This window comes from Sinocyclocheilus rhinocerous, unplaced genomic scaffold, assembly GCF_001515625.1.
Source record: "Sinocyclocheilus rhinocerous isolate Xijiao unplaced genomic scaffold, SAMN03320098_v1.1 scaffold945, whole genome shotgun sequence".
Classification (NCBI taxonomy): Eukaryota; Metazoa; Chordata; class Actinopteri; order Cypriniformes; family Cyprinidae; genus Sinocyclocheilus; species Sinocyclocheilus rhinocerous.
The window spans coordinates 115,961-128,802 of record NW_015629570.1 but is presented as its reverse complement, the minus strand read 5'-3'; the positions used below and the strand labels follow the sequence as shown (position 1 = coordinate 128,802).

Sequence of the window (12,842 nt, the reverse complement as noted above, 5' to 3'; positions counted from 1 at the left end):
TTTTTTATTTTATTTTTTACAGGCAAATACAAGTTGATGTAGTATGTGTGAGTATGATGGGTATTTTAGTGTGTGTCATGCTCAGCCCACTCCGAGATTTACATTTTAAAAGTCATAATACATTTAAAAATGAAAATAAATATAAGTGATTTAGTGGAATCCAGTTGTACTTGTTATTTGTGACAAAAAATAAAATATGGGTGTTGACCAAGAGTAACAGATGATTTGCTCTGCCCTGGAGCTTAAATGTGTGTCTGCAATAAGCTTTGTTTTGTTATGACAATCAGCGCACACCGTTTCATGCTAACATATGTCATTGCTCCCCATCAATGTCAGAGGACAGAAGAAAGGCTAAGGAAACGTGTCTTCTGATAATTTATGAAATCAGACATTTCATTTTAAAGAGAAAAAACACATTTTACTGGATGTTAATTTTTTTATTATTAACTTGATTTTTCCTAGAAATTTAACACCAACAAAAGACAAAGACCATCACCTCATTCGATTCTTCATTTACGGGAATGTGAACTACATTAAATTATCTGACACACCACATACATATAAAACTCATCTTTAGCATCCATACAGCTTGTTGATCCTCAGGATGTCAGTGTTGGACATTCCCTGCCTCTGTCCGATTTCCACCGTCTCATCATGTTGAGTGAGACCACCTGTTTGCCACCAGTTCTACCAAGAGAAGAGAAGCACCTGAGGAGAGAGGAAATAAAGGGGTTAAATATTATCAATGTTTTGGACTAAGGCCAGTTAAATGTTTTTGGTTTCGTATGATTGTTCTCACCCATCTTTGTTCTCAATACTGATGTAGTCAGTCTGAGTTGATCTGGCCACGAAGCGGATGCAGGTTTTGGAGCGAAAGGTGGACATGGCGTTCGCAATCACTGATCTGTCATAATAGGCTGCAAACAAAAAGGCCGACAACTTTAAAATGAGATCTACATGAATGATAGAAATGTTCGATGAATGAAGGAGATTCACTCACAGAATTCACTGCTCACTGTGTAAGGGACCTCCACTATGTTGTCAGAGTTTTTCTTCCAGAAACAGTTGTTGTTTAAGCAGTAGAGAGCATTTCTGGTTTTGGGAAACACCAGATCTCCTTCAATCAAGACTTCAGAAGATCCTGTATTAAAGAGAACCACGTTGATGATATAACACAATATATTTATAAACTCTGAACACTTTTTAGAAATGTGACCCATTGATGGATTTACAGAAATCTACAAGGTGTCTGACCATTATTGGACTCCAAAATCCTTGTAGTGATGTCCACACTTTCCGGGTGAGACGCCAAACAGCAGCAGCAGAATGGAGAGGGAGGCTCTTGTGTCCATGTCGTCTCAGTGTGTAGAGATGTTCAGGATGCTCCTGTGCTGAGCTTTGGTGTCTCTGTGCTGTCAGACCTGGACTTTATATTCACCTGAGTAGGTGGGTCTACTGGGGGATTATGGGTAGGGTCTTAGTGTCCAGAGACTAATGTGTGTAACTAAAGGGAGGAAACTCTGACCTCACCTGTTAGTCCAATTCCTTGCAGAAACAGACAATACATTTAAGTTTACGCTATTTATTGGTTTTAACACTAAAGTAGACATGCTGTAGTTTTTGTTTACTTAGTGCCCCAGAACAGTAGCATACTAAAGCATTGAGAAACAAACCTGCTTCCATTTCAGCGGAACTGTATATTTTGTTATGTAGTCCGGTTACTTTAATCAGTTGCTGGGATGCTTCATAATAATCGGGCTAAATGTTTCTTTGTTCTTAACTGCAATTTAGTAAAAGGTCTCAGTACAACAACTGTTCAAAGTTGAGTTCAAAGGAAACCCATCATGACTCAACAATAAGGTTGCTTCACTGGCCTAAAGCTGCTATGAGAGAGTCGTAATTAATGATAAATAATGAAGAAGAAAAAAACATATAATTTAAATGTATTACTTCAGCTGACACAAATTAATATGAAACAAAAGCCTACATTATTGTAAGTAATTTTTGTTTTCATTCAAACTTTCTTTTCTTTTAGTTTGCTTATGACGAATAATGAAAATAAAAAGAGAATTCACTTTTTGTAACCTTACATTCTGCTGTTATCATCTGTATTTATGTTGTGAAAATACAGAACAACAAATGTAAGTATACAAATAGGGCTCTTAAAAGTTCCCAAATTTAAATGAATTGTAAGTGATACTACTAATATGTTTATAGTTATATAAACAGAATAGCTGGCCCAAAAATAAAAATACCATCATTTCTCCCCCTCATGTCTCTCTAAAACGTTATGACATTTTCATCCGTGAAACACAAGAATCAAGGGGTGGTGATTCTGACTGTCAAGCTCCAAAAAGCACATAACAGTAGTTGATTTGTGATTTGTGTGCATTATTCCAAGTCTTCTGAATTAATGTGATTGTGAAAAACAGACCGTAATTGAAGTTGTATTAACTAAAACAGTCATGTTCCGTTCGTATCTGGTGTTCATGACAAATCATTTGTTTTGTTTAAGTGTAGCAAAGTTAGTGCACTTTACAGCATATACAGTAAGGAGAAGAAAAACCTGCTCACAAACCGCATTGGTTCTTGCGTCTGGTCTACTGGGGGATTATGGGTAGGGTCTTAGTGTCTAGAGACTAATGTGTGTAACTACAGGGAGGAAACTCTGACCTCGCCTGTTACTACAAAAATGTACAGAATCAGAAATGGTTCTTACATTTGCTGAACTGATCCATCAAAATTAACATGGGTTTTAGGTGCAGGGACCAAATTATCAATGCGGTTAGGACCAAAGAAACATTTAGTCCATTTATTATAAAGCATATTATAAAGCATGCTTGAGAACTGGAAAGGCACTATATAAATAAAATGTATTATAACTTATTATTATTATCACAGCAACTGAGTAAAATAACTGGACTAGAGAACAAAATATACAGTTCCACTGAAATGGAGGCAGTTTTGTTTTATCGCACTAAAACACAAACATTACAACATTTCCACTTTAGTGTTACCAATAAATAAATTACTTGAACATTAGTGTAGTATTTGTTTCTGCAAGGATTTGGACTAACAGGTGAGGTCAGAGTTTCCTCCCTGTAGTTACACAGATTAGTCTCTGGACACTAAGACCTTACCCATAAGCCCCCAGTAGACCCACCTACTCAGGTGAATATAAAGTCCAGGTCTGACAGCACAAAGACACCAAAGCTCAGCACAGGAGCATCCTGAACATCTCTACACACTGAGACAACATGGACACAAGAGCCTCCCTCTCCATTCTGCTGCTGCTCTTTGGCGTCTCACAGGCGTCTCCTCTCATGGTAAGATCCGGTCTAGTGTCTCCCTTAAATTATCAATGTTCCTCAAATGAGTCGTTTTAAACATCTCTGTTTCTGCCACCAGGAGGAAAGGTTTGAAGGAGTGTTTGTGTCAGAGCCGGAAAGTGTGGACATCACTACAAGGATTTTGGAGTCCAACAATGGTCAGACACCTTGTAGATTTCTATAAAGCCATCAATGGGTTTCCCAAAATAGTGGTAAAATGTGGTCAAGATGTATAAATATGTTCTGTTATTTTATTAGTATGGTTCTCTTTAATACAGGATCTTCTGAAATCTTGATTGAAGGAGATCTGGTGTTTCCCAAAACCAGAAATGCTCTCTCCTGTTTAAACAACAACTGTTTCTGGAAGAAAAACTCTGACAACATAGTGGAGGTCCCTTACACAGTGAGCAGGGAATACTGTGAGTGAACCTCCTTCATTCATTGAGCATATCTATCATTCGTGTAGATCTAATTTTAAACCTGTGTGTCTTTTTATTTGCAGCTTCTTATGAGAAATCAGTGATTGCGAACGCCATGTCCACCTTTCGCTCCAAAACCTGCATCCGCTTCGTGGCCAGATCAACTCAGACTGACTACATCAGTATTGAGAACAAAGATGGGTGAGAACAATCATACAAAACCAAAAACATTTAACTGGCCTTAGTCCAAAACATTGATTATATTTAACCCCTTTATTTCCTCTCTCCTCTCAGGTGCTTCTCTTCTTATGGTAGAACTGGTGGCAAACAGGTGGTCTCCCTCAGAAGGAATGACTGTGTGTATCACGGCCTCGTTCAGCATGAGCTCCTTCATGCTCTGGGCTTCTACCACGAACAAACCAGGAGTGATCGCGACAAGTACGTCATGATCAACTGGGAGAACATCTCTCCTGATATGGCCCAGAACTTCCAGAAACAAAACACCAACAACCAAAACACTCCATACGACTACGGCTCCATCATGCACTATGGAAAAACTACCTTCTCCATCCAGCCTGGCCTGGAAACCATTACTCCCATTCCTGATGAGACGGTGGAAATCGGACAGAGCCAGGGAATGTCCAACACCGACATTCTGAGGGTTGAAATAACTATATATCTAGTGATAATAGGTGGTTTTTAAATTAGATTCGGACCGGTTAACTGTTAGGCCTCATATTAGCCGGTTAGCTTTAGCGCGAGACCGGCGCGTGAGTTGCAGTTCAGACCTATACAACTCATACTTTTATGCAACAATATATCTGTATACAATAATGAATTGATTTTATGTTAATGACATTAACTTGTGTAGTTTTTTTAGGAGGCAACGTGACTCGTGGTTACACTCTGGATTAATACAGGTTTAACTGGGTCTGTAATTAAACCAGTTTATTAAAGGTTTAAGTCGTTTATTAAGTTTTAAAGGTGTTATTTTGCACCTTTTCTATTAGGATCTTACTGATGGTTTTGTTGGGTTGGGAAATGTCATGGCACATCTGCCGTTTCTTTGTGCTCTTCAGTGAAATGAATCTGAACACCGATATGTTAAGTTATATTTTCTTTAATTGTGTTGTTTTAGGGTCAACAAGCTGTATGGATGCTGAAGATGAGGAATAATTAAATATGTATCATGTGTCTGTAGATGAGTAGTGATGATGGTTTACTTTCTGGTGGTGTTCAAGTTCTGAAATGTGTGATTGTGGTGGGAAAAAATAAAGTTAATCAAAGTGCATAACACTTTATATTGTTTGCAGTTTTTATTAATAAGGTAAAGGTGTTTATTTTGCAATAATACATGACCACGTATACATGACTAATTACCAAATAAATAAATGGACATGACATATTGATTTGATTCATTATGTCAGTGTAAAATCATGCCTGAATTAAAGTATAAAAATCATGTTTGACACAAACTCTAAAATGTAAAGTACAAATAATAATAATAATTACAAAAATATGCAAACGAAATGTTTTCGTGTTGACCCCATTTAACTAAATGCTTTTTTATGGTTCGACCTTGGCGATAAAGAAATCACACCCCTCATCACAATGGTATGACCAGCATCGGACTTACGAATCACTGTTAGCACAGAGGGGTGATCTTTTTATGAACTTCCACGTAAGCAGTAACACGAGCAAATATTTGGCTCTACGAACATTTTGTGACATTTTACCGTGTGAAGTTGTCAAAACAATACTTTTAAATGTATATTTTGCGTGACCATACCAACACAGCACCCCTCTAACCCCCGCGCTCCCCTGTAATGGACCGATCCATTGTCTTTTCAGTTGTTCTTCCGCGCATGCGCAGCAGCCTCTTGCCATCCGGGAGGGTTTTTGTGTCGCTTTCGGACCTGCCATTGTCTTGCTTTGTTCTTGGGTTCAAAAAGCCGTTTTTTATCTGCATTCATTTCGGTAAGTCCTTCATTTGTTTTATATACCTATAATGAGCGTATGCAGCTTAATCTTGAGTTGTTGCAAACCCGTGTTTTAAAAGGATGGCCGTTTTTAGGCTCACGTTTGTGATCAGCTGTGTAAGTTAAATCATGATGGCGGAGCTCGCGACATGATGGCTATTAAATAAAAACAATATAATGTTTTGTCCTTTCTGTTTTTTTATTTGATGTCTGTTAATTATTATTTCGTTCGAATTTGAAATAACTATATATCTAGTGATAATAGGTGGTTTTTAAATTAGATTCGGACCGGTTAACTGTTAGGCCTCATATTAGCCGGTTAGCTTTAGCGCGAGACCGGCGCGTGAGTTGCAGTTCAGACCTATACAACTCATACTTTTATGCAACAATATATCTGTATACAATAATGAATTGATTTTATGTTAATGACATTAACTTGTGTAGTTTTTTTAGGAGGCAACGTGACTCGTGGTTACACTCTGGATTAATACAGGTTTAACTGGGTCTGTAATTAAACCAGTTTATTAAAGGTTTAAGTCGTTTATTAAGTTTTAAAGGTGTTATTTTGCACCTTTTCTATTAGGATCTTACTGATGGTTTTGTTGGGTTGGGAAATGTCATGGCACATCTGCCGTTTCTTTGTGCTCTTCAGTGAAATGAATCTGAACACCGATATGTTAAGTTATATTTTCTTTAATTGTGTTGTTTTAGGTGTCTTTTATGAATAATCAAAAGCAGCAAAAGCCAACGCTTACCGGCCAGCGTTTTAAAACTCGGAAAAGAGGTAAGTAGTCTAAGGAACATTTAATAACTGTTTTAAAGTGGTGCCTCCCATTTGAAACTTTCTCTTGTTTCCTCGCAGATGAAAAGGAGAGATTTGACCCTACTCAGTTTCAAGAAAGTATTGTTCAAGGCTTGAACCAAACTGGCACAGATTTGGAAGCGGTTGCAAAGTTCCTCGATGCCTCTGGCGCCAAGCTTGACTACCGCCGGTATGCTGAGACACTCTTCGACATCCTGGTGGCTGGAGGAATGCTGGGTAAGCAACCGTCTGTGGCTCTGGTAATGGGCTGGTATTTAGTCTTTTTATTTATTTATTTTTTTTACTAAATATTTTTGCTGATTATTTATATGAATGTATATATTTAAAATTTAAATTTTATTAATTTTACTAAATGTTTAGAAAAGTATATCTAAAAGTCTTTTTTTTTTTTTTGAAAATATTTTCACTAATATTTATATGTAAATGTGTATCTACAATCTGTATTTTAATTTAATTTTACTAAATATTTTCACAGATTTTTTTAGATGTACTCTATATTTAAATTAGTTTGTTTTTACAAATTATGTTCTACTCATTTATGGGAGTAAAATATTGACATTTATATATTTTAATAACTTTTACTAAATACTTTTTACTAATTTAAATGGTGTACATGTAATTTTTTTCTTAATTTTTTCAACTAATATAATTTGTCAATATATCTACAATTGTTTTCCAATATTTATACAGTGTACATCTAAAATATTGTTTTGCGAAATATTTGTACTAATATCATATCTACAATTTATAGAATTCTTTACTTTAAGTATTTTTACTAATGTAATTATAACAAGTACATTTAAAAAAAGTTTTTACGAAATATTTTTTAATCACAATTTATACATTTACTTTTACTAAATATTTTTACTAATATATTTATATATAAAGTGTACATCTACATTTTTTTTTTTTTACTAACTATTTTCTGCTAATCTATTTATAAATAAAATGTCTACAATTTGTTTTTGCTAAATATTTCTTATTTTACTAGTATTTTTATAATATTGCAGGACTCACTTGACATTGAAACGTGCTTTTGGTCTGTCCAATATTTAATGTCATGAGACAAAGGTTATTATCAGGACAAACATTTAAGGACTTGTTTTATAAGATGGACCCAGAAAAACTTTTGCAATTTCTTTCAAAGGTAAATTTAAAGTATCTTTTATAGAAATGTATGTGCAATACTTTTATTTATTTATATATGTATATATATATTTGTATTTATTTATTGTATTTTGTATTGTTTTCTACTATATTTCTAATGTATAATCTTTGCCATGAAATAGCCTGTGAAGCTGATATGGCAATAAACTTAAATTAGACTGAAGAGTATTTTTATATAAGGTATATATATGTATATACAGGTGCATCTCAATGAATTAGAATGTCGTGGAAAAGTTAATTTATTTCAGTAATTCAACTCAAATTGTGAAACTCGTGTATTAAATTCAATGCTCACAGACTGACGTAGTTTAAGTCTTTGGTTCTTTTAATTGTGAATTTGAATTGTTGGCCTTCTGGAAAGTATGTTCATTTACTGTACATGTACTCAATACTTGGTAGGGGCTCCTTTTGCTTTAATTACTGCCTCAATTCGGCGTGGCATGGAGGTGATCAGTTTGTGGCACTGCTGAGGTGGTATGGAAGCCCAGGTTTCTTTGACAGTGGCCTTTAGCTCGTCTGCATTTTTTTGGTCTCTTGTTGCTCATTTTCCTCTTGACAATACCCCATAGATTCTCTATGGGGATCAGGTCTGGTGAGTTTGCTGACCAGTCAAGCACACCAACACCACGGTCATTTAACTAACTTTTGGTGCTTTTGGCAGTGTGACCTCTTCACGGCAAGTGAAGACCTGGAGACCATGCAGGCTTACGCTCAGGTATTTACAATTATATGCTACCTGACCAGGAAATTGTTTCCAGGAGAAATTGTTGTTTTGGAGCTTGTTCTGAATTAATATCGCTGTGACGGGTGTAATTTGTTTTTACCGGCTTCCTCCTTGCATGTCTCAACATGTTCACCTTGTGTTGTAGGTTTTTAACAAGCTGATCAGGCGTTACAAGTACCTGGAGAAAGGGTTTGAAGAGGAGATTAAGAAGGTAAGCAAAGTTGTTGAACTAAGGATAACACCATATTTGTTAGTCAAACAAAGTGTGTCATTGTGCATCTGGAAAGTATCGTGGTTTTTTTTTTTTTTCACAGCTGCTGCTGTTTCTAAAAGGGTTCACAGAGTCAGAGAGGAATAAATTGGCCATGCTTACCGGAATCCTGCTGGCCAATGGCAATATATCAGCCTCCATCCTGAACAGCCTCTTTAATGAGAACTTGGTCAAGGAAGGTAATGACAGACCTGTTAATGGCGCTAGACTAGCAGTGGCGCTTTGAGTGAAGAATTTGTAACCAAGTTGTCATCTGGGTTTTATTGCAGGTGTCTCTGCTGCCTTCGCTGTGAAACTGTTCAAATCTTGGATCAACGAAAAAGACATCAACTCGGTTGCTGCTAGCCTGCGTAAAGTTGGCATGGACAACAGACTGATGGTATATATTGTACTGCAGCCTCAACTTGGGATGCAACACACAAAATCCCAAAAACGTCCAAAATATAGCTTAGTTGGCGTAATATATAAGTTATGTAAAAATCTATGAATAAAACGGTAAAGGTTTAGTGTGTGAATAATACTTTGGTTATATGTAATTAAAACTGTAAAATAACTAAACATGATCTATGAATGTTTTGGTAAATAATCTGTAAACAGTTTAATAACATTGTTATTTGGCAATAATTCATAAAAAAATATGAATACAAATAAATAAACTAAAATTAAGTTGAAATACTAAAATTACTAAAACTAAACCTGAAATTTAAAAACAAAAATAAAAGCCATATAAGAATACAACAGCTTCACAACAACTTCACATCAATTGACAAAAGCACACATTACTTGAGTAAACTAAAATTAACAAAATCTGAAATTTTACTATTTTGTTTGCAGCCTCAGAAGATGTTGAACTTTTCTTATGCCACATTAATCTCATGCCAAATTATTATTTTTTTTCTTGCTGATGTTGATGTAACCTCTTTTGCGCAAAACAGGAGCTGTTCCCTGCCAACAAGCGTAGCTGTGAACACTTTTCAAAATATTTCACCGACGCTGGACTGAAGGAGCTCTCGGACTTCGCTCGCAACCAGCAGTCCATTGGAGCACGCAAAGAGCTTCAGAAAGAACTGCAAGAGCAGATGTTGCGCGGCGAGACCCTCAAAGACGTGAGTCTCTGCCTTGTCCGTCTCGGGCCATTTAAATTTTTTTTTTTAAAGCACTTTTTAAATTATATAGTTAAGTACATTTTCTAAGTGTTATTTAAAAATAAGAATATTTTGAATCATTATCCATAGTTTGGCTTTGAAGGTTTACTGTGCCTGTATTTGGTTAATTTTTGTCTTGCTTGCTCCCCAGATCATTGCCTACGTTCGTGAAGAGATGAAGAAAACGAGCATCTCTGAGCAGACAATGATCGGCATCGTGTGGACCAGTGTCATGAGCTCCGTCGAGTGGAATAAAAAGGAGGAGCTCGTCACAGAGCAAGCCATCAAACTCTTGAAGGTATCTATGATGCTTCTGGAAGATTTAATGATCTGCAATACTTCCTTTAATCAAATTACCGGTAGTAATCTGTTCTGCTAACTCTTTGCAGCAATACAGCCCACTGCTGAAGGCCTTCACCTCCCAGGGCCTGTCTGAGCTCACCCTCCTGCTGAAGATCCAGGAGTACTGCTACGACAATATCCACTTCATGAAGGCCTTCCAAAAGATCGTGGTGCTTCTTTACAAAGGTGTGTCTTCAATAGCTGATCTTTTCAAAACTATGCACTTAAGCCCAAGGCTTGACACACTGTGGTATGTTTTGTACAAAAAATGTTACCTAGCCCGTGCAGCACTGTGCATAGGTTATGGCTGGTTAAAGTGTTTTGAAGAGGTGTTTTTTCTTTTTTTTTCTTGCCTCTAGCTGATGTTTTGAGCGAGGAGGTTATTTTGAAGTGGTACACAGAATCCCACGTGGCCAAAGGAAAGAGCGTCTTCCTCGAGCAGATGAAGAAGTTTGTAGAATGGCTGAAGAATGCCGAAGAGGGTAAGCAGGTTTTTTTGTTTTTCTCTGAAACTTTCAGATTAAAATAGTTCATCTAATGATATTATTTGTTGTTTCTTTCAGAGTCCGAATCCGAGGAAGAGGAGGGAGACTAAAACACCATGTCAGCAGAATGTTTTGTTACAGAAGTGCTTGTCTTTCTAAAAAAAAAATTCTTTTTTTTTTTTTTTTTGATTCTACCTCCTGTTTTTCAAACCATAACCATTTAGATGTCATTTAAGGGCTTTATAACAAATGATTCGTTTTAACAGATTTTTCTAATATTAAGGTTTACACTTAAAATAGCACAAACGTTGTGGTCAACCTTTGTAATTATTTACTCGCTCAAGGAACTTTTAAGTGTTGACACAGTTTGGACATCTTAAATTATTGTTATAGTGATTCCTTTATGAATTGACATTCCATTGAATTAGATCAGGCTGCCTTGTTTGCTTTTAAGACACCCTTTTCTATATGGTATTGATGCCTTCATGCCCTGTCATGATCAGTGTCCACAAAGGGGAAAAAATGGTCACCTTGTCTCATCGTGATGTTATTGCCAAAGGGTTAAGTCCTTCTCCCATAACATCCATCAGTGTTCTGTTCCCTGCCTATGAAACTGTACAGTGCTGAAAACAAATTGCAGATCACCCTGTAAAGACCCTTAAATGACTCCCAACCTCTTCTATGTATCTTCATCCTATTTGTCACCGATTTCTTTAATCTGAATAACTAATTGACTTTTTTAAAGAAATAAAGACCTAGAAGCATATGCATTGTGATTCTTGCCTTGTTTTCTGTTTAGCATGCTGGTTTGAGTAATTGCATAATCAGATTTCAGTCCACCATTTTAAAATTGCATGCAGTATGTCTTCCTCTAGGGGGCACCTCAAAACCAAAGATGGAGCTCATTCAGAACATTTTCCAAAAATAATTTTATGGTTTGAAAAAGTAACGAGTACAGATGTTTTTCTTGTACAAAAATACTTGCTCATTAAATAGCAGCTCATTTGATGCTTGGCATGTGCAAAGGACCACTTTTAGAAGAGCGGACAGTTCAAGTATTAGAATACGACAGGCTAGTGTTTAAAGGGTTACTCCACCCCAAAATGAAAATTGTCAATCACTTACCCCCATGTCGTTCCAAACCCGTAAAAGCGTCGTTCGTTTTTGGAACCCAATTTAAGATATTTTGGATGAAACCGGGAGGCTTGTAAATTACACTGTCAAGGTCCAGAAAAGTATGAAAGACATCGTCAGAATAGTCCATCTGCCATCAGTGGTTCAACCGTAACGTTATGAAGCGATGAGAACACTTTTTGTACGCAAAGAAAACAAAAATAACGACTTCAACAATTTATCTCTGCATCACCGTAGCGCCATTTTTGAGAATATGCGCTGAACGCAAGCAGCGTACACTCTTCTGTGTCAGCCGCGCTGCACGGATGCGCTGTTTTCGTTCAAATCAGAGTGTAAATACACGTAGAAAACGTATCCTTGTGTCTCGGCTGACACAGAAGAGCGTACGCTGCTTGCGTTCAGCGCATATACTCCAAAATGGCGCTACGGTGATGCGGAGAGACACAGAGGAGACAAATTGTTGAATAAAGTCATTATTTTTGTTTCTTTGCGAACAAAAAGTATTCTCGTCGCTTCATAACATTACGGTTATACCACTGATGGCAGATGGACTATTCTGACGATGTCTTTCATACTTTTCTGGACCTTGACAGTGTAATTTACTTGGCAGTGAATGGGACAGTCACAAGCCTCCCGGATTTCATCCAAAATATCTTAAATTGTGTTCCGAAGACGAACAAAGCTTTTAGGGGTTTGGAACGACATGGGGGTAAGTGATTAATGACAAAATTTTCATTTTGGGGTGGAGTATCCCTTTAAGATGTTTTGAAGGTAGGCCATATTGTTGGTATAATGCATTTTGACTTTTAAATTTAAAGGTTAAAAAAAGTGCAAAAATGTACAAAAGCCTTGCCGGAATACAATATTGCCAGTTCATTATATGGTAGTTCCATTTTTTTACATCTGTATTGATAAAACGTGTTTTCATTGCAAGGAAGAGTCATTCTGCACAGTCTGCAAATTCAGACAAACCTACAAGCTGAAGTTTTGATTTGTGCAAGACACGCAGGTAAACATTTAGGAT

General features: G+C 36.6%; 1 protein-coding gene and 1 pseudogene across 1 annotated transcript; one reads left to right on the top strand and one right to left on the bottom strand.

Annotated features, from left to right (window-relative positions):
- Positions 1-599: 599 nt before the first annotated feature.
- LOC107739342 (high choriolytic enzyme 1-like) lies at positions 600-1,352 on the bottom strand (annotated as a pseudogene).
- Positions 1,353-3,257: 1,905 nt separating this feature from the next.
- On the top strand, positions 3,258-11,450 carry LOC107739314 (basic leucine zipper and W2 domain-containing protein 1-A-like). The gene is made up of 13 exons (XM_016551401.1): positions 3,258-3,326; positions 3,412-3,487; positions 3,608-3,748; positions 3,832-3,949; positions 4,043-4,409; positions 8,587-8,652; positions 8,756-8,891; positions 8,982-9,091; positions 9,648-9,818; positions 10,009-10,155; positions 10,247-10,385; positions 10,559-10,681; positions 10,763-11,450. Exons 1-13 carry the CDS (start codon positions 3,258-3,260, stop codon positions 10,792-10,794), a joined length of 1,695 nt encoding a protein of 564 aa, XP_016406887.1. The 3' UTR covers positions 10,795-11,450.
- Positions 11,451-12,842: the final 1,392 nt, after the last annotated feature.